The sequence below is a fragment of the Neolamprologus multifasciatus genome, chromosome 9 (genome assembly GCF_963576455.1).
Source record: "Neolamprologus multifasciatus chromosome 9, fNeoMul1.2, whole genome shotgun sequence".
Taxonomy (NCBI): Eukaryota; Metazoa; Chordata; class Actinopteri; order Cichliformes; family Cichlidae; genus Neolamprologus; species Neolamprologus multifasciatus.
The window spans coordinates 7,641,008-7,663,153 of record NC_140447.1 but is presented as its reverse complement, the minus strand read 5'-3'; the positions used below and the strand labels follow the sequence as shown (position 1 = coordinate 7,663,153).

The window sequence follows — 22,146 nt, the reverse complement described above, 5'->3', positions numbered from 1 at the left end:
TATGACATTTAGTTTTCTATATGGGGTTACAAGTGAGAATAAAGAGCCATGCAAACTCGTTCCAAAGTTGTATACGTGTTTGTCCTCTACATCATCCCTGTCCTGAGTTTCAGTAACGCGGCTCCATTCCTGCTGCAGTGTGAGAGCAGTTACCTTGTCCCGGCTCCCTCCTGAGTCTGAAATACTACTCAGAGTTGTCAGCTTGTGAAAAACCCCTTTGGCTGGTATTTAGTCCTTCCGTTTGGAACATAACACTGCAAAGCAATATTATAACTAGTCATCAATGAAGCCTGAGTAATTATAAATTAGTAGACCTGAGTACAGATTATCTTCAAACTGGAAGAGTTGGCTGGATTTGTACAAAGTGAAATGTTTGGCAATGAACAGATGCAAGGATATCACTGTTATAGCCTCATGCAATAAAGAGGATGTATGCTGTATCACAAGACACAATAAGATGACTGATCAAGTTTTTCACTACCTCATTGATACGAGGCATTTTGTAGCAGGTCTAGCAGGTGTGGCAGTTGTTTGACTTCAAATGACAACGTTAATATCCACATTTAACTTTCAACTTTTTTCTCAAAATGAACATATTTTTTTCTTAAATCGGTCCTAATACTCTGTTGTAGGCACCTGGACTGTAAAGTAGGAGCTCAGGATTAAAGTTCCCTGCTGAAATCAAAACAAGAAAGCCAACAAATATACACTCATCGATCAAGGTAAAGCAGTTTATTTGAAACCAACAGATAGAATATATCTGAAAGACAGTTCAGACAGTTCAGTGAACAGTTTCGTTATTAGAGCAGAAAGTGTAGGAATTTTTTTGTTCTAACAATTAAATGGTCCAAACTAAATTTGATAAGCCTGGAAAAACACAGTTCTTTAAAGTAACACATTACATAACTGCGCTGATCATTTTTGTATAGTCCCTCTTGCATATCCAGGGGTGTTGCTGTGATCAGTTTCTAAAAGTGAATAACTCAGCATTCCTGTTAGCCATGTACAGTAGTCGGATGCTGCGCACACAGCCGGCAGCAGCTTCCTGAAGCTCCTCGTCATCGGATCCCATCATGTGGATCAGTGGCTGTGGAAGTATACAGGACAGAGCTGACAACCAGCAGAAGAATGTATTCCCAACAAATCTCATTTACTAAAGAGTGTTTCTCAAAACTGTTTTAAAACACCAGAATCACATCACATTTCAAAGCATGAGATGCATTATAATACACCAGTCCACACATCGGTGTGGTTAGCAAAGAAGCAGAGGCAAGGCATTCCTAGGATTTTCCCAGAAAAACCAGAAGATGAAGTGAGCCAGCCTGTGGGTGAAAAAGCTGTGAACTTACATAATAAGTCCAGTTAAAATCTAAAGAACTGCTGTTCTTCTACTTATAACCACATTATTTTGTAGAAAAAGACAAAAGCAGTCTGCTTAGTGTCGAGGAGTGTGTGTGAAACATTTGTGTTTCATGTGATTAAAATCCAAATATACATTATGGAGTAGTGTTGCAACTATTAACTGGTACATTAATAAGAGCAAACAAACAGATTTATAAAGTATTTCTTGAATTGGCACATTCTTACCACCCATTAAATAAAATCGAATAAAAATGCAAGTCTAAATGGAGGAAACAAAAAAGCAGTTTGAATGTGACTGAATTTTGGAGTCAGATATCTAGGTACCACAGCACTGTAACTGACCTGAACTACTTCTTTTTCATGCATGGTAATACAGTTGTTGGGATTCCTTGACAGCTGATACAGGGCCATGGCTGTGCTCCGCTGGACCGAGCCTTCTTTCGACTTAAGGTTACGCACAAGTGGTGCCACAGCTCCAGCCTCACCAAATGATGCCCTATTGCTGCCCCACATGCAGCACTGTGCGATGGCATCAGCAAGATGGTGACGGAGCCTGTCATGAGTCTGGAGAGAAATAAGACGCTACTGAATCCCGGAGAGCATTTTTTACATTGCCCAGAACAAGTTGTGTCTACTAATGCACCCCTCATTAGCTGGATTCATACAGCAGTGAGTGATTAAAGAGCACCTAAACTCAGCATACAGATGGTATATGAATACAGACAACAACACTACAACCCTGTTGTTTTTCTCCAGCAGTGAGGTGTTCTTACTGTGTTAGTCAGCTTGGCCAGCGATGGGACGACCCCGAAATCAGTGAGGATTGCCAGATTCTCCTCATCTTTGGCTATTTTGCAGATGGCAGCACAAATACTTGCCAGCACTTCATTGTTTGTTGAGCTCAGCAATTTAACAATCAGTTGGAATCCACCGATGAGCGAGCGTGCAGTTTCTCCTGCATCCTAGAGTCAAAAAGTCTGTTATTAGCTGCAAACGAACACAGAAGATGATCAAGAGGGGAGCAGTCCTAAGAATCCAGTCCAGTGGATCCAGTGAATAAGTACTAACAAAGCCCGACCCTGTTTCCAGAAAATATCAGGATGCCTTTTAAAATGTAAATAAAAACAGAATGCAAGCATTTACAATTTTTTTCATTTTCATTTTTATCGATCTATCAACTTTCAAATCACTGAAGTGGACTCTGACAAACAACACGAGTAACTGATGCTTAAATTATTTTCTGTGTTAAAGCTCAATTTAGCTGGAATCTACACTGGTCCAAAATATGGATTGGCCTTGCTAACCACACAACTTAGCATAATCTTGTTCAAATATTGGCACACAATAACAACACAAAAATGTCCAAAATGCTGAGCTAGAGGTTTAAAGGTGGTAGTCCACTGGGTTTGGACACAGTGGGTACATCAATATTTAATTTACAGCATATCATAAGTTTATAAGTTTTCTATGCTTTTAACACACCACGGTTACAAATGAATATAATGTTATTCTGTGCATGGTTGCTCTGTCCTCTGAGCTACAGCCACCCCAGCTGTGTGCCTCTGGAGCTGGTAGCATGTTCAGAGAAGATTTTCAGCTGGGAAATCAGAAGCCATGCCACAGGATATTTACTCAGTCTGGCAAAAAGACTGCAGAACTCTTTGATTCACAGGATAAATATGTGCTTCACTTCACACAAACAGGAGACACAAAAGACCCAGTTTTAAGTCACAGACAACTAAAGAAATACATACCTCTGCATTTTCAATGCATGCACAAAGAGCCCAAGCAGCACTAGACTGAACATCTGCACTGGGGTTTTTTAGCAGCGACCACACCAGACGGATTCCATCGAGCTGGTCAATGATTCTGAAGCGAGAGAAAGACATGAAAGTGTTGTGAGAAAAGAGGGAATGAAAGAAAAGAATGAACAAACAAATAAACAATTGTAAACACATTTTGCCCACTGTGTGAAACTCCCCACAGTAACTGGCTATATTTTATCATCCTGACAATTTTTTATTGAGCTTTTTATCCCAAACACCTTGTAATGTGTTAGTTAGCACTAATAGATAACTAACAACGTGAATTCTGACATTAAGTTGTATTTAGGTTTAGGTATGTTAGTCTGACCAGCTCAGCTCCTAACAGTGACCGCAGGCCTATAGTAAAACGCTGGGAATTAAACCACAACCACATTTAACACAGCAGGTACAATAAACAAAGCTTTTAAAACCTGTCATTAAGCCGGGGATAAAAGGGTAACCTACCTGCATAATTACAAATGTAAAAAACAGGAGATTTCTTGAAGCATCAATGCATGACCAGTTAATGATACCGTGTTTAGATCCTAGACTTGATGTCATTCTTTTGTAAAACTGTATGACCGTATTGTCAAGAATATGTGAGTGTGTGAATATATGAGACAGACACATCACATTTTAACAGGCAGTTTGTCTTGTGTAAATTGTACTTGTGATGTACAGAAAGAGACAGAGACTTACACCATGTTATCCTTATTTGTTGCACAGGCACCCACTGCTTTGGTAACATTCACAAGCAGTGCCTGGTTAGATTACAGGAAGATGAATCAGTAAAGGATCAAGTTGTAAACATGGCATCACCCTTAATGCAAAAATAGAAAAAGAAATCTAGATACCTGGTTTGGGCTTGTGAGCAACTTAACTAGTGGTTTGATGCCTCCAAACTCACGGATGGCAGCCTTGTTAGCAGGTATCTGGGCAAATTCCCCCAGGGCTCCCACTACATTGACCAAGACTTCTTCAGGTTGATCAGTTAGTAGATTCACCAAGATCTCCAAGGCTTTGTACTCTTGAAACCTTTAAGGAAAGAAGACAAAACTGGGGTTGCATGATATCACTTAGAATAATTTAGCAATTAATTATTTTAACCAAAGAATGTAAAACAACACTAAGAGTTTAGTAGTCTTTACCAGGTTGTGCTAGACTGGGAACTGTAAACATTTGTGCTATCATTGGCAGCAAAAATATACATAGGTGGAAAGTCAGGGGATGAATAAAGTACTTCTTATCTCACTTTTTAATCCATTCAATAGTCTGAACCATGTCTGGACCACGGTGTGAAGTGGTTTGAACAACAGACTGATGACTATCACTATGTCTAGAACCCCATGCAGGGCATACTACTCAAACTTAGCATTGACTTAGTTGTATCTGCAAGCCACACTGCAACCCATCTCTGCTCCCCTTCTCCTTTCATGTCGTTTCTGACTAAATCCAGCATGAAATACTAGGAAAAGACATGCATATCCACAATGGGAAGAAAACCAAGTCAAAAATAAATGTAAAATGTCAACAGCTAGCACACTGTGTGGCTCCAGTTTTGCCTTTTAACTGCACCATGGAATCAATGTCTGTATTATCATTAATCAAGAAAATGGCTAATATGTGCTGCTGTCCAGACCATGTAAATCATCAGTCACAGAAAAGAAAAAAACATCCTGTTGTTTGCAGTGGGCTACAGGGTCTCTTTTGACCCTAAACTTAATGACGGAAAAGAGAAGAAAGTCGACTTGCCTCTCAATACTCCTGTAACAAAACATATTCAAAAATGATTGTCATTTCAGTACGCCACTCAGCCTGTGACTGATTCTGAAATGAGCGCATGCCCCTAAAACCCTGTTACCATTAACAGCCTTTCCTTTTTGACAGTAAAAAGGCTGTCAAAAAGGAAGCGACAGGCTCTGTCGCTTCATTCCAAACTTTTGCTTGACCTAGACATTTCAACCTCCTAAGACCCGCACTCCTCCACGGCATGCATTTTTAATTTCTCTTTGATATTTGGTCACATTGGGGCCTTATTTTTGTTTTTAAGAAAAATAAGAGCCACATATGAGGATATTCGTTTAAAATTTTGATAGAACAACAGTAACAGTAACAATAACAGTAACAATAACAGTATAATGTCCTCGTAAGTGGATATCAGGTCTATTTTGGTCTAAATAACCCAAAATGTGATGTCCAAATATGTGGACGCCAGGTCCTAGGAGGTTAAGTGATAAGCCTGAGAGAGTACGAAAAAACGGATCCACTTACAGATCAAGTGGGCATTAAAAACATTTGCTGTGCATCACACTGGTTTCCTCCCAAAGAGGTGGCCAATTTCACCTTCATTCATATCCAGCTGTGCATGTCATCCAAAAAACAAAATATAACACAACACACAGAAACCAAACCACAAAATGAGAGAACGCTGTCAACCTTTGTGACAAGTTAAAGTTAGAGTGAGGACAACCAAAGTGTTTTTTAGTCTTTGTAGTGTCACTAAATGTGCTTTACATAAGATTAATGGCATCATTTCTTCTCACATGGAGGTTATGTTTGTGAAAGTGTTTGTGCGTGTGTGCATGCATGCATGTCATTCTTTCTGTAAACACTAAAATTGTTTTTATAATCCTTAATGAATGTCTAAGGCTGTAGAGTGGGGTCATGTTTACTATCCATTAAAGTTTGGCTAACATCCTCCGAGGTCTCAAAGGTTGAGTTGATAATTAATTGGTCAAAAATTGGTAAATAGCTTCAAGTGTAGAGTGTATTGTCAACACCTATTTAAAACTATGTTTGTTACTGCCATTGTTTGTATGATAACAGCATATAAGCGATTCTAAATATCACATTACTTTGGACCTCTCACCTCTCTTTCAAGGTCAAATGTTCATAAAATGTCTTTTATGTTGTAAACTGCTTAAAATTCTACTGCCATTGTTTGTAGTGGAAACATTTAGAAAGTGATACTGGCATATGGGAATTCTAAAAATTACTTTATAGTTTTCATCCAAATATCATGTAACATTTGACCTCTGACCTCACTTTCAAAGAACAAAGAAAACAATAGGAACAATATACAATACTGTTTCCTTGAAAGTAAATACTGCCCAGAGAGTGAGTTGCCTTGGCTGAGGTTTGCACTGTCTGAGCGCTTCTTCTGTTAGTATTATTATTATTATTATTATCGGTAGCTGGATAACTGTTTTATAGTGTGACAATTCATTAAGTGAGACAGACTCTGTACTGACAGCAAGTGTTTTAAGCTGCTAAATTACTCATGGCCAGTTAAGCTTTCATTGTGTCAGTTATGATATATGAAGTGCAGAAAGCCTTGTGAGTGCAACTGAACCCTTTTTCTTATTACTTTTAGAATTCCACTAAAATCTGAACTACACATAAGAAAAAATGCATTTTCTCACCTCAGGAAAAAGCTTTCAACTTCATATAGTACTTTTTTTTTTTTTTAAATTATAGCAATTATTACAACAGACTAGCTTATGAGTTCATTTGCTAAACTGAAGGGAATAACCAACACATCCTGACGTCTATGCAATCAGCATCCACACTGATCCTTTTGTTTAGCTGTGGAAAAAACTGAAATCTATAAAAAATAACATGTGGTGATGGTATAATGTCCCTCATGCACAGAAGTCGGCAGGATGCGTTCTATATCCACCGCTGCTACTCATGTGTTCACAGACTGCATCATCCTGGCAAACATATGTTCGAAAGGCATGGGCATATGTGGACGATTCAGTGTTTTACTGCTATCAACCTATTTCATCAAGAGATTTGTCAAAGTCATACTAATCTGTTACATCTAATAACGAACACTAAAAAGTTATGACTACATTGTTCTCTGTGTCTCTTTTATATTCTCTTTTAAAATCTGTGTGTGTTAATGAGTGGTACCGCTGTGCTGTCTGAGGTATTCATACTTAGTTACATTCTCCTGGCTTATGGAACACTTCCATATTGCTCCGGTAGCAGCAGCCAGAAGTTGCTTGTTGCCTGCTTTATGCAGCAGTGAGACCAGTGGCTGCAGACCTTTATACTTGCGCACCAGGTCACGGGTTTGCTTATCCTCTGCACACTGCAGAGCAAAAAGAGAGAAGTGAGAGCTATGTTAACACTGTTATAGAACTCTTTTAGTCCACATCCTTTATTCTCCAATGGATCCAAGACACAGACAAGAAACAAGGTACCTTAAAGATAGCACTGGCACAGTGCATTTGTAGCTCATCGTTGTCACTGCTTAGGTTTCTGACCAAATCTTTGATCATGCCTAAAGTCTGAATGTCAGTCCTGTAGCTCTCCTGTAGTGACACAAGAATAAACAGATCACATAACCATGAATGAACCATGAGGTGCTGTAGGGTTAGGCTCAGTGTGTCTCAGGCAGCAGCCAAGAGTGAAGGCCATGGAGGACCAATAGGCGGCTATTGAGGCTGGCGACTGAGTCCCAGCCTCCCAGTCTCCTCTCTGGTGGGGAAGGAGCCTGAACTGGTGTGTGAGGTTGAGAGATACTGGCTAGATATAGCCTCACCTCAACACATGGCTTGAGCTATGGGGCCAGTCTCCTAAAGACGGACTGGACTCTGTTCTAGTCTAGAGTTGCCTTCAATGGGAGGTGGTGGGCTGCGGTGGACATCCTTGAGTTAGAGTTTTAATCAGTGGACAAGAGCATTTGATCCCTGCACCTGCAAGCCAGAGAATAGGTCCTGGATGTTGTTTGCCCTTGGAGTACCCAGTGTACCCAGAGTATCCACCCTTCTTGGAGTTGCTGGGTGGTGTGCTCGACAGTGCTCTGTGGTCACAGGTATATAAAATCAAGCACTTAGGAATGCACACTGTTTCTATAAACATTAGAAAGAAAGAATGGGTTGCTCTCAGGAGCTCAGTGAATTCACTGTGATAGGATGCCACCTGTGCAACAAGTCCAGCCATGAATACTTCCTAGCTACTAGACAGCCGACAGTCAACTATTAGTGGTATTAGCTCAAGAACAGTGCATAGAGAGCTTCATGGATTTGTTTTCCATGGCAGAGGAGCTCCAATTAAGCCTTACATCTATAAGCGCAATGCAAAGTGTTGGATGCAATGTTGTAAAGCATGCCACCGCTGGAGTGAAAAATCATGCTTCTCTGGCTGGAAGAGTCTGGTTTGGTGGTTGCCAGGAGAGTGATACTTGTCTAACTGCACTGTGCCAAGTGTAAAGTTTGGTGGACGGGGGATTATGGTGTGTGGTTGTTTTTCAGGACTTGGGATTTGCCCCTTAGTTCCAGTAGAAGGAATTTAAAATTTTTCAGCATACCAAAGCATTTCTGACAAGTTCATGCTTCCAACTTTGTGGGGAGAGTTAAGGAAAGAATGACAATAAGTCACACATTTTGTTCATAACCTTTAAGCACAGAATTTGTATGAACAACCAAGCATCGGAAAGTTACGGTTCGTGGCACCCAGTCTCTCATGTGGTCTTGTTGGCTGCAGGCGGTGGTCTCCAGCTCACACTGGAGCAAATTCACAGTCGAGCATGAACCAGTGAATATGAGAATTAACTCCTACACGTCTAAGGCCATGGCCATCAGCAGAAATAGGGTAAATATTTTGACCCCTCCAGATAAGGGGCTTGTTGCTGCCCCAAGTGGAGGGATTCTTGTTCCCTTGATTGAGGGGAGACAGGAGCAGAAGTTGACAAATAGATTGCGGCTGCTGTACTCGTCCGTCGTGGTCAAGAGAAAGCTAAATGTGAAAGCAAAGCTGCCGATTTACCGGTCTATTTACGTCCCTACCCTCACCTATGGTCACAAGCTTTGAAACTAGTAGAAAACCAGCAGAAACTATAAACTAAACATTTTTAAACAACAACAAAGAAAATGTAAATAAGAAAGTTAACTCTGAAACTAAATTTAATTTTTTTTAAAGCTTTTTAAAGTTTAGATGAAATAAAAATAAAAACTAATTAGAAAATGCAAAACTATTATCAGTTCTATAAATGTATTTACATTAAAAAAGAAAGGGAAATTACTGGCATTGTCATTTAATAAAAATGATTTGCAGTATTTGTTCTAACACTTTGAATAGATGTTTTAATTTGACGACTTGTTGTCAGTCCTAGGCCCCTCTCACCTCTGATGCACATTCCTGTAGGGTGCCAACCACTGGAATAAGCATTTTCTGAAGTGGAGACTTGAGCAGGCGTCCCAGCAGAGGGATACCCCCAGCCTTCCGAATGGCCTTCTTGTTCTTGGTGCTCCTGCTGCAGCTCCATAATGCTAAAGCCCCACAACAGGCTACCTCTATATCCTCCTCCTGGCTGGGAGTAAGGCTGGCTAAATTAGGAAGGCAGTCCAGCAGCTTTACCTGATTGGAGATATAGACACCCCAAAACTTACATGTATATAAACACACAGATGAAGCTGTGTGCAGACAAGCAAACACACTCTGTATTTAATCTGATATTCTCTACATATAAGATCTGTGAGCCTAACACAAATTCAAGAACTAAACTCAAAAAATTTATTTGCTACATTTGGGTAATAATTTATGGTTCCAGATGGAAATAGCTCATTTTTGGTCATGATGGGTGGGATTAAAGTTCTGTTACTAGAACGTTTCATTCAGAGAGAATTAAAACAACAGAGAAGCCAGGAGTGGAAAACTGTCAGGATAGATGTTGATGCTGAAAAGCCCAGTGTGACCATTTAAAGCCATCATTCTGTGTTCATTCGATTTGGGGCTGAACAAAATAAACAAGACATGATGGCTAAATTAGGAAGGCAGTCTAGTCAAAGATCCCTCCATCTGGTACCCAGCACCCACTTTCTAATTTAAAAAAAATTGATGACCACTCTCAGGCATCTACTGTGTGAAAAGGGAACATAATTGTTTGCTTCAAGGAAGCCAAAATAACAACAAAAAAACCTTTGAACTATGTTAATATATGGATTTCATCAGAATAAAACAGAATTTTTCTCAAAGTTTCCAAGTTTTCTGAAGTTAGTACAAAAAAAATACTACATCATAAACAAGCTGACCTGTTTTCAAGGAAAATCTGCCACTGTTGGAGATTTTTCATAATTACCAGTACAGAAAAATCAGGCTGAAATCTGCAGTGTTTTTTTCTGCTGCATTCCTCACCATGGGATTGTAGAGCTTGAGCCATGTCACACTCTGAACTTACATTTTACTGTGCTTACACTCACCAGTTTATTGATACCACCATATAACCTGACATTTCTTCTTGCTCTGCGGAACTTGGCCACGTTAGCGATGGTCTCAGCAGCTAAGGCCTTCAGTTCCTTGACTGGTGAGTCCAGGATCTTCACTATGCTCTGCACGCCTTTCATGTCAACAATAACCCGACGGATTTGCGAGTTGTGGCTGATGGTTCTCAGTATTTTTAGAGATCCGATCTAATCACAAGAAAACACATTAATATTAAATATAACCAGTTAAAAATTATGTTTGTTTTATGATAAAGAAACTTATGCCCACAAGAGGTCTCTAGTAGCCAAAAAAGTAGCTAAACTTTCCACTAAAAGTAGATAAAATGTTGCAGTACAACCAAGTTGAAAAGCACCAACCCACACATCTCATTAGGAATGCTATAGAATAATTGCTACCCCATTCTTTAAACAGCATGCTTTCTACCTTGCACTCATGTTTCTAAAACTAAAACACAGGCTGGCACACATGGCCAGCTCTGTTCATGCCAGCAGGCCGTGCAAGTCCAACTTTGTCATGGCTACTCACTTTGCATTTGTGTTCATCTGTATCCAGCAAGTTAAGGAGGACTTTAAGGCCACCTGTGTCCTGGATAGCCATTTGGCATGACTCCTGCATCAAATTAAAGTCCATCATGGCACAAAGAGTGTCAACAGTGACTATCTGGTCACCATCCTGAAACAATAATTTCAAACACAAATGAATTAGAAAGTAGGAGAGGAGGAAATAACATTAAGAATTCTCCATTCTCTCATACTGCTCTTCCCTCTTACTCTGTTGTTTCTTTTCATAATGCTACACATGCTGGAGCTGTTTCATTAATGCCACAGCCTTGTACTTTAAGTGTTTAGCGTTGTGCTGGTTAAAATGATTTGCTGAATTCCTGGTGTTCAGTTTGGCTCATGGTAGGTTTCAGCATCTAATGGCAATGATATTATAAAATGACTACTGGGCAAACTATAAATAACTGTGCTGTGTGGCGTCCAGACACACACACAAAGATGTTTTTGTGAAATCTGAGTTTGCTTCTGTTGTGCAGAGTGAACTTATCATACCTTGAGATACCTAACCAGTTTCTGGATTTGCCAGTATTCAGAGGGCAGGTCTGTGTTAGTCTCTGGATGGCGATATGGCTGCTCCTCTTCCTCTTCACTCTCAGTGGAGCTCTCACTGAAAAGTTCCCCTGGCAGGGCTCCTGCTGATGTCTTCCTAAAATACACAAGAGCAACTTCTGCCTTTTTAATTAGACATACAATCAAAACCCTATATGTCTAACCTCTTGGTTGAATTTACCCCAATTGCAGATCTAGAGGAAACTCTTCAAAGAAAAACTTACAGTTTCTGGGAAGACACGTGTCCAGGTGAAGAAGATGCAGATAATTCTGCTTTCATCTTGCTCTTGGCTCTTTGTCTTAGATTTTTGTGCTCATCTTCAGAACTCTTAAGGGGTTTATTTTCCTCTGTTTTACTATAATGAGGTGAAATAAGAGTCATTATAGCTGCTTCATGGCTACAATCAGATCCCTTGCACTTCTAACCTCTGCTTAGTTTAGTTTACACCAGCTGCAGTGCAAGAAGGAACCCTTGTAGGTTTTGACAAGAGATCTTACCGTTTTTGGGAGGACATGTGTCCAGGTGAAGAAGATGCAGAGAATTCTGCTTTTATTTTGCTCTTGGCTCCTTGTCTAAGACTTTTTTCCTCCTCTTCAGAACTCTTATGGCCTTTATTTTCCTCTGTTTTACTGTAATGATGTGAAATAAGACTCATTATACCTACTTCTATTTTGAGATGTCATTTTTCTGGCATAATCATTATTTAACAATTCAGGACAGGGTTCAGCATTTTTTAAGCAATTAAAATTAAAAAGACCAGTTTCTCCTCAGATGGGTACAAATATCCTGAGGTAAAGCTGCAACAGCTCAGCCCATGCTAGATCTATTTATCAATCAAAGACCAAATGTGATAGATCTTTTGGGGATTCTTTTCTCATACTTATTCCTAAGTTTTGTGTTTAGCAGAGAGCAAAGAGGGTTTCCCTTGAATTTCTAAACCATATAACCATGTTTTTATCTGACATAAATCTAACGTTATTTATCTAACATCTGACTGCTAGCAGATACACTAAACACATGCATTAAAGACTTGGAATCATGGTCATCAAAGTTCATCTGCTCTTCAAGAAGAATACCTGCGATCAATATTCAGAACAATTCTTAAGTGAGGAATCATCACATACCTACATGTAGACAAGATACCACTTGGTCTTGGTTCATATATGTTCCTACGTGTTGTGTGCAGCTCAAGCTGTAGTTGCTCATTCACAGTCTTTTCCTTTTTTGTTGATCGTTCTTGAACTGCAGAAGCCTGCTGGTAAGAGGGAAAGCGAGAAGCTGAAGAATGAGCGTAAATACCTCTTCCAATTTGCAACAAAACAAGCAAAATTTGACTGTAAAGTGCTTTTTAATCTGACTGTAAATTTCTCAAATTATTGCTTATATTAAAAAAAGCTATTCTGATTAAGCTGATTAGCATTTCTTTGACTTCTTGTCAATCAGCGTGCTGTATTTTCCATCCATTTTTGCAACTCTATGTCTGACAAAGTCTTGGTCATGCCACTCAAGGAAGACTCGTATAAAAACCACGAAAGAGTAAAAAGTTATAATTAAAAACACAAAATTGACATAAGAGCCCTTTCTCAACAATATATGGACTTATTTATTTGGGCTTGTGTATGAGCTAGAGCCAAGCATGCCCAATTGCTTTTTTCATTGGCTTGTGTTTTATAAAACACACAGTGCTATTGGAAACATATGTCAATATACAAACCCACAGTTTGACTTTACTAGGCTAACCAACTTTCTCCAATTCTGCTATATGAGAAATGGACAAGTTCGTACTTGTCTGCCTGGAACTCAAAAGTACTACAGGAAATTAGCCCTGTTGTTCTCAGCCAACTTTGGTGGTTTCTCCCATTGATACTTGGGGACGTCTAGTCCATATGCGGCACAGATGTTTCCTATACACAATGTCTCTGTGCTGTCCTTTTTTTGCTTTTAGCCTTTATTTGGACAGATGCAGTGAAGAAAGACAGGAAAGCAGGGAGAGAGAGAGGGGGGTCGGACTCAAATCCTTCTTCCTGATCTACAATCCAGGATACTCACTCCGTGTTTCATCCTTGTGACTCTGACATTCACTAATCCTTACTCTCCCTCTTTCACAGACTTCAGGTGGAGACCTCAATGCACTGTAAGGATTTTTTTTTTTATGTCTTGGCATCAATGCCACCTATCACCTCCTGTGGCCAGCTTATTATTCCATCAATACATATGCCCTATCAGCATATGATCTTATTCCTGCTGTTCAGTTTGCTTTTCAGCACCTTTTTTACCTTCTAGAGGCACTTGGCTATGGCAGGCCTTCACTTCACCTCAGTTCCCACTGGCCTGTGGGATAAGAAGGTACTTGCAGCTGCACTTTTTATCTGATATTCTATCTTCTAGCAAGTTCGGATCACCTTCCCTCTCTTTGCAGCTATTCGCCTACACTTTCCCAGTCTGAATGACATCTTGATATCCTCGCTGATGATTCTGGTGAGTTGAACCGGTGATGTAATGTTCCCTCACTGATGGGACTTTGCCAGTGAGCCGGGGGACTCCTGCTCTTGGTTGAGTGGCTGCTTGAGGTTGGCCACAATCTTTTTCCTCTGATAAAGATTAGATCCTTCTGTCCCTGTAGGCAGCTGGGTATCAACTAGTTCAATTCTGCTGGTCTCTTTTACTACAGTTGGTTCATTATGTCCATATTGCTCACTACTGTTTCCACTGTGCAATAGCCTCTTAAACTCCAGCTTCGTCTTTTATTGATGTCATTGCAATGAGCTGCCAGGTGCTTCTTGGGCAGTGTGGATGTCGGCTTTTGTGTTCATCCATAGTTCCCACATGTGTTAAAGATAACTGATCTCTTACTGCATTGGCTGGAATAGTAGCATTCCATCAATTCTGTGTTGTCAGTCCTTGTCCATGTATGAGGCATACATGGACAAGTAGTAGTTCCAGTAGTCCACTTATCATCAGTATATCCTGGCATATATACAGATGTATAGTATTGCAATATGGAAAAAAATTCACATTCATTCACTCAGCTTAAATGGCTGAGAGTAGTACAACATGCTAATATAAACTGGGAGTTGGTGCAGACTATTGACTGATTAGCAAAGTCTGATGAAAAGTTAAAAAAAACAGGGACACTGCAGGTTCATATACTAACAACTGCTCAATCACTGAAGTCATGTCCAGAAGCATACTCTGCTTTGCTGTCTATTTGGTCTCAAAATTTTTTTAGCCTGGATTACAGAATCCCAACTCTGTGTACAAATATGAATCACACAGCATCTGTCATAAAATCACAGGATTAGAGAGAAGGTTCATAAGACAAAGAGGCATTTGAGAACCCACACACTTTTGCTTAGAGAGTTACAATTCACAGCAAAAAAGACACACCTTAATGTGTTTATGTTAATTGCTATTATTCTACTCTACCTGGTTTATTTTCTCAGCAAAATGTGGAGATCTGCTCTTCAGAAGTGTTACCAGGTCTTCATAAGTATCACTTGTTCGCTCATATCCATTCTCCTCCCCCTCCTGTTTTATGCCCTGTGAAAACAAAGTTAAATTAACTATTTTTTATTCCAAAAACCACAATTTATTGTGGCTCACATGTCAGCTGTTGTTAGTTAAAGTTACAGTTGAGCTGAGGTTAGAACATATCTGAAAGCTTGTGTGAAAATGAAAGGATTATGTTCATAGTCATATTTACATAGAAATATAAAAGATCACAATGTGGACCACAGTGCCTTTCACTTCTAGTCTTACCCCATTGAGAAAGCTCCCAGCAGTGCTACAGGTAATGTAGAGGGTTTCAGTGTCACAGGGCTCAATCACAAGGTAGCAAATGTCACCCTGCACCTGTCTCCACAGGGGGGCACGATAGCCATTTGAAAATTCAAAGTCTAAAAACAAAAACAAGAAAGCCAACTTAATAACTTTGGAAATTGTTAAAGGTACAGTCATTAGAGTTTATTTCACAGAAAAAAAAGAATTCAGCTTCAAGCCTCATCTCCTGAGCTCAAGTCAGGGTTCATACGCATTTTTGAGCATTAAATTTAAGCACTTTTTAAGCACTTTCAAGGTCCATTTTCAAGCTTTTCCAGCACATTACCAAAAAAAAGAATGCATGTTTTTTTTACTTTGCATCACCTCAGTAAGACCATGTAAAAATGAAAACAAACCATCTTAGGTCGACTTAAATGTACTTTGTGCCTCTTGTTAAAACAGAGAAAACTGCACCACACAAAAATACTGAAAAAGGAAATGGTTGCCTTATATGCATATAGTATACAAACTCAAACACATTTCTCTTAAAAATTAAGATATGCAAATGTGAACAAATGAACTTGTTAGAGATATTCATCTCACTTCATCATCACTCTCATTACACATACATATAGGATCTTGGGGGTGGGCACGCTACACGGAATCCCAATTATCATCAGGGTGTACACCTCACCCCTGGCGTCGTTGCCCACCTCTCAATTTTAAATACACGTAGACATTGAGGGCTAGCAGGAGGGACTATGCGCTTACCTGCTGCTCTCTGGCAGGTAGCTCCATGCCCTCCTGGGTTTTAAATGCACCTTAGAACACACATACATCAACACTACAATGAGCGGGTGGAGGGAGGTTAGGAGTCTTCTCTCACCCTCGTTCTCTGCGGCCTGCTGGAGCAGGGGGGCTAGGAGGAGGAGTTGGCCGTCCGACTGGGTTCCGGAATGTGGGGCCTCCCTGCTGCTGCGGAGTCGGGGCGGTCTGCTTCTCCCCACCGCAGGGAAAAGGGTAACACAACCTGGGTCTGGGTGCAGTTCCCCCCTCCAGGGGCAAGGGTACCTAGACCCGGTTCGTAGAGTACGCTTGGGGAGTGTGATTGTGTGTACAGCGTCTCTTTATGTCTGTCTCCACATTGGTTGAGTGTGGAGTAAGTGCATATGAGAGCATGAGGGTGGGAATGGATGTTTGTATCTGTGTGTGCCTGTATGTCTGTGTCCATATGTCAGGTTGGGTATCAGATGCCACCTCTCTGAGGACAGCTCAGGCCCTCCAAGGTATGGAGGCCTATCTCCCCCCACCACTTCCCCTGCCAGTGGCAGACGCCCTCAGACATCGGTGCGTTGGTGGTTCTTTGTGTCCGGGGGTGGGCGTCCGGGTACACACCGGCTCACTCCTTGGCGGCTGCTTATCGGGGCCTGGAGCCTGGGGCTCGCTCGGGCCACTTCGGAGGTGGGGTGCCCCCGGCCTCTCGGCCTGGGGCTCGGTCACTCAGGCACAGCTGGCTGCCGGCGGAGCTCACGGGCACGTCACTGCAACCCCCCCTGGCTTCTGCTCCGTGACCCCTCATCTGGGACTCTCCTCAGCTCTTTCTGGGACAGTGGCACGGCTGCCCCTCTGTTGGTCTTCCTTGGTCTCTTGTGTTCTGGGGGTCTCTGGATGTCTGGAGTTTTGATCTCCTCCATACCTGCTTCATGCCCTGGAGGACGGGGCAGTGGCCCCCCACACCCTCTAGCAGATCATTACATGAAGGAACCTTTTAAGAAAACAAGCGCGTCCATGCTCACAGGTGTACACACGGGTGATCACACACACAAACTACACCCTTTTTGGCTCCTACCTCAAAGCACACTGTGCTGTCGATCTTACGTGCTGCACAATAATGTTTAATATTTAGTATTTACTGTCATATTCCCATATATCATTGTGATGTTGTTTATTGTATTACTCTCGTTTTCTTCTGCTTGTTTTCTTTTTTCTTTCTCAACAGGTGATCCAGGTGATCGATATATGTATTTTTTTTTTCTGCTTATTCTGTTGGTTTTTGTTTTTTGCCCTTCTCCCCCGTCCCTCTTCTCAACTGTTTTTCTTTCCCTCTTTCTTTCTCCCTTTTCTTTCCCCCAGTCAAGTCTGTCCCGTATTCAGCAAGTGAAAATAAAATAAAGAATAAAAGGTGAATCAAATGGACCATTACGGCAAAGCTGGGATGGTCAATTTGGTAAAGAAAATCCGTTGGGCATCTTTCTTCGCCTTTAGACAATAATTCTGATGGCAAAAGAGCCAAACGGGACAGGCACAAAAGAAAAAAAAAAAAAAAAAAAAAGAGATATTCATCTCCACTTGAGAAAAACAACAACCCCACAAAACAAGAAAACTGCACCAAACACCACAATAATACACAGCAAGGCCAAATTAATAAGTCTCTTATCAGGTATTGATGCTTCTTTCCTATGTGACACATAAATAGGAGACAGATGTTTGTTTTTTTAAGCACCCATGCCCAGAAAAATGGGGGCAAAAGGGAGGAGATCACGATTAATCGGTTATAACAAGAGGTCAGAAATATAAGTGCCGACGTGAGTAGTGTCCATAGAAACCTCCGAATCTCAGCCAGAAAATCATGTAAACCATTTCAACAACAACCAAACAAAGCGAAGATACCAAACAGTTAAAAGAGCAGTTATGTCACCATGAATCTGTGGACAGGTAATATCCATATTTTGATTTATGATTTTCTGGAGTTAAAGGTGTTATGTGCTATAAAATACTTTTAAATAAATTAGGTGAAGGGAAATTTTTAAAAAAGCCCATTTTTCTATGTTTGAGTTACAGTAACTTTGACATAGTAACATCTGCAATAATGTTTACACCTCTGATGACATCTCAAAAGCGTTAGCTTTATTTTGATACCAAAACTGTTTACAGAGAGCTTGTAATTGCAGAGAAATACTCCATTTTTTTGGTCATTTCATTTTTGAAAAGAAAGCTCAGAAAACCCCTGGAGGCCTAACAGGTTAAAGTTAATTCCCAATAAAACTAACTGTGAGATGTTTGACTACATTTGCTGTCTGTATCATCTTTAAAGTAGTTAATGATCACCTTTAAAGTGTTTGTGCTGATAACACCATGACAGGCATGGAGAACAGCACTGACTGGGAGAGGCTTTGAACACATGACACACTCAGTTCAATTCAATATATAAGACTTTAAGAATGCACAAGCATCTACCTAAAATCTATTTATTTAGTCTATCATCTGTGATATAATTATGTAAAATTATAATGCGTTGTTCATCTCCCTTAAACAAACAGGCAGCCTTAAAGTATGAAATATTAATATATTAAAACACTTAAATTTCTCTGATGTCTTGCTCATAGGGGGGCTGTCTGATTGTTGAGGTTTTCTCTGTATTATTTTAGGTGCTTAGCTTGCAAAATAAAGGTGATGGTTGTGATTTGGCACTATATAGTAGTAGTTGAACCACACCGGCTGGTGCAGCCATCATGGGGCACAGTCTAAATTTCATGTTTTTGATGTTTCTTACAGTAGCTAATCTACTGACATCTAACAGTGCAGCATGATATCATTGGTTATGATGTCTATAGTTATACTTGCAATATAAATCGTATTTGAATGGGTTTTTTTTTGTTTGTTTGTTTTTTCTGTAGAATAGAATAAAATGTGTCATTGTGTGTGCATGCTGCTAAATGCAATGCAATGAAGCAAAATACCTGAGCTGAAAAATGACTTTGCAAACTGGAATCTGTCTCTCATGTCTTTGAGAGCAGCAGAACACAGCTTTTATGCAGCATTAGAGTTAACAGTGACTGCTTTCCTCGTATTCCAGTAAAATGTGGAACTGATTCAAACCTGATGTGTATCGCAGCGACTTCAAGAGCCCTTTATCCCCTCCACCGCAGAACACTTGAAGGATTTCCACTTCATTCTTCACTGCTTTGGGGTTCAGCCTTACTTGTCTTTTGTGAATATTAAGGAAAACAAAACAATAATTCATTAGTAGTTACTTTTTTCAATATGCTTCCTAGTCCAATCAGATAGGCTGTTTCAAATGTGCTTGAACATGTCTAAATGGAAATATTGTGGAGGATTGATGGAACACAAAAAAACACTCACTCTGATATGTCTTTAAGAAGTTTGTCAAGGATCTGTTTGTCCATGTCTTGGAACAACTGAAACAGTTTGACCTTGACCTCCAAGTCCTTAGATAAGCCTTCCTCCTTCGTCCTGTCTACCACACTTACTGCATCGTCATGGGCTTCTATCGCCAGGTCAGAGGAAAAGCTCCTACCAAGAATCTTAACCAGGGGCTCTCTGTTTTCTGAACAACAAAAGAGGGGAGATTTAGCGATTCAAATTCAAATGCTATGAGTTGGATTCATTCTGAACTATAAAAACAGCTGGCTTTGACTGTACTTTGTTTCTTTTCAAAACTAAGCTAATATTATCTCTCCATAACAAATCCACTGGCAGTATGAAATAAGTATTACTATATTCATCATGTGTCCATCTGTTAAAGAAATATATATTAGTTCAGAGAAAGAATTACCAATGGCGGCATAATTGGATGGTTGTACAGAGTAACAAGGAGGACAAACACATTAAGTTCATGGGTTATGGAGGAATGCCGGTGGTTGGACTGCTTGGGATGCAAATTCGACTCAAATTTACCTTCTAGACATGCCCGAACCTCCACCAACTTCTTATCATCTGCCAGATGAAGTAGTTTAGAGAGCTGGCTGAAGCTGCGTACATAAACAGTCGGTGGAGAGAGCTGCAGCAGTGGATGGCCCTCACTATCTCTTTCGTGGGACTGAACATCTGAGTCACTGAGTAGGAAATAAAACAAAACAGAAACTTTAATTGTCTGAAATGCTTAATGGACATCTTACTGATGCTAAAAAACAAATTAATTACAGTCCACATGCAGCTTTGAGTATGTCTAAGGTAAAAACATTTGGACACCATGGTGACAGCAAATCCTGCACAGACACATAATACTGAGAGCCAGCCAGCTGCCTGCTTCATGATTAGACCAACCTGATGTCGTAGTCTGTTTTGAAATCAGATGCCACTAAAGTGGTACTCCACTGGAGTGGCTCCTCAAACACATGTTCAGCTTCCTGTGGGTGTTGGGAACTAAAGCGCTCCACGAAGTGCAGGATTTCTTTCAACAAGGACTCATTCATTGGTGTGGATGCCAGCTTGGCAGTACTGGAGCTGACCATGGTCCACTGGGCAGCCCTGGTCAATGATATCCCCATCGCTGTGTCTGGGATACTCTAAAACTTAACATTAACAAAGGAACCATTTGAAACAGCCTTTTAAGTCTTGGTTTGCTTGTTGGATATGACAGGAAATAAATAAATATTTCTGGATGGATTCATGGATAATTTAAAAAAAAGAAGACAGATGCTTGCACTGGTATCATGATGGCCATAGTGGGTCATTCAAATAAATGACATGCACTATATACACTATATAATCCCCTCCCTCCTCCCATCATTATTATAGCTGAATAAAATCTAGAGAGCCAGACCCTTACGTCTGTGTTAGCTGCAGAACTTTAACAAAAGAAAGACATCTCCAACAATCAAAACTCGCTAGAGGACAGCAATGTAATAATAAACAAGTAATGTATTATAATAACGGCGTTAACGAGACTGTGAAGAGCACCAGCACACTTTCTTGGGACAGGAGTGACTACAGTTAAGCGTATTTTTATGCTACAGAGTCCCGTTATTCGAAAAGCCGATGGTCTTCAGCTAATATTAGATACAACAACTGAAACCACACCGAGGTATTCCTCATTAATTAACCATGAAGCAAGTCTCTTCCACTGTCTGTCATGAAGTTATGACTATCTGTTCGAGTACAAACTTACCGTGTATTTTAACTTGCTTTACAAAACCGTTACTGGTAGCTAGTCAACCTCAGTGTCCATGGAAACAGGACCACTATCGGCTCTAGTAATTGCCCCTCCCACTTTGTTGCCATGACACTGGTAAACGAAACGGCAAGCGAGTTAAGTCAAAATTCACAAAACCAATTGTTTCAGTTGACACATGACGGTAGAAAACGACTTTTTTATATAGAGACGAAGAAAAAGAAGAAGAAGAAGAAAGATATTCCGAGTGTGTCAAGTGTTGTTGTCACTTACTGAAGTTGGCAATCTTTTCAGCGGCTGGTGAACATGTTAGGAGCCTACAAGTCATGCCCTGCGACCCAATCACTTACTGTATTCAAATTCAAATTTTATTTGTCACATACACAGTCATACACAGTACAATATGCAGTGAAATGCTTAGACAACTGCTCGTCACCTAAAATAAAAGACTATGAATAGGATAGGAAATAAATATGAAAATTTAAAAATAAAAAAAAGTTAAAAATAAGATAACTGTACAACAAAATATACAATACACAAAATACACAATATAGAAAATATATAAGAATATATGAAGAAATAGAGAACAATAAGAGCAGCTGTACGAGTAATAAATGGTAATGAAAGAAATGTAATGTCCAGGGTTGTGCAATCCACATATTTAAGTGTCTTGTGCAGTGCAAATATGCTTAAAAGTGATTTATTTAAGTGACTTGTGACTAAGTGAGTGATTTGATTAGATGACCACGCAGTGTAGTTGTGCAGTGGCCACTAGTGTAAACAAATGTCCAGAATGTCCAGTGTGTGTGTAAAAACCACATGTGTGGGTCAGTACTATGTGGTGATGTGATTGAGAGACCGTAATGCCTGCGGAAAGAAGCTCCTCCTCAGTCTCTCTGTGTTGGTCTTCAGGGAGCGCAATCGCTTTCCTGACCTCAACAGAGAGAACAGTCTGTTGTTGGG

General features: G+C 40.2%; 1 protein-coding gene across 3 annotated transcripts; it reads right to left on the bottom strand.

Annotated features, from left to right (window-relative positions):
- Positions 1-717: 717 nt before the first annotated feature.
- Positions 718-21,345, bottom strand: odad2 (outer dynein arm docking complex subunit 2). Of its 3 annotated transcripts, none has more exons than XM_085172917.1 (22): positions 21,181-21,345; positions 20,337-20,584; positions 19,968-20,125; positions 19,413-19,617; positions 19,149-19,255; positions 15,270-15,406; positions 14,937-15,050; positions 12,635-12,762; positions 12,008-12,139; positions 11,734-11,865; positions 11,453-11,606; positions 10,926-11,072; positions 10,376-10,585; positions 9,300-9,533; positions 7,376-7,486; positions 7,109-7,263; positions 4,022-4,202; positions 3,867-3,928; positions 3,117-3,231; positions 2,136-2,324; positions 1,705-1,926; positions 718-1,087 (listed from the first exon to the last, which is right to left on the bottom strand). In XM_085172917.1, exons 2-22 carry the CDS (start codon positions 20,558-20,560, stop codon positions 962-964), a joined length of 3,243 nt encoding a protein of 1,080 aa, XP_085029043.1. In that variant the 5' UTR covers positions 20,561-20,584; positions 21,181-21,345; the 3' UTR covers positions 718-961. The 3 variants fall into 3 exon arrangements, with proteins under 3 accessions (XP_085029043.1, XP_085029040.1, XP_085029041.1); XM_085172914.1 differs by having other exon boundaries at positions 12,635-12,765; positions 21,181-21,344; XM_085172915.1 differs by having other exon boundaries at positions 12,635-12,765; positions 20,337-20,578; positions 21,181-21,344.
- Between the last annotated feature and the right edge of the window lie 801 nt (positions 21,346-22,146).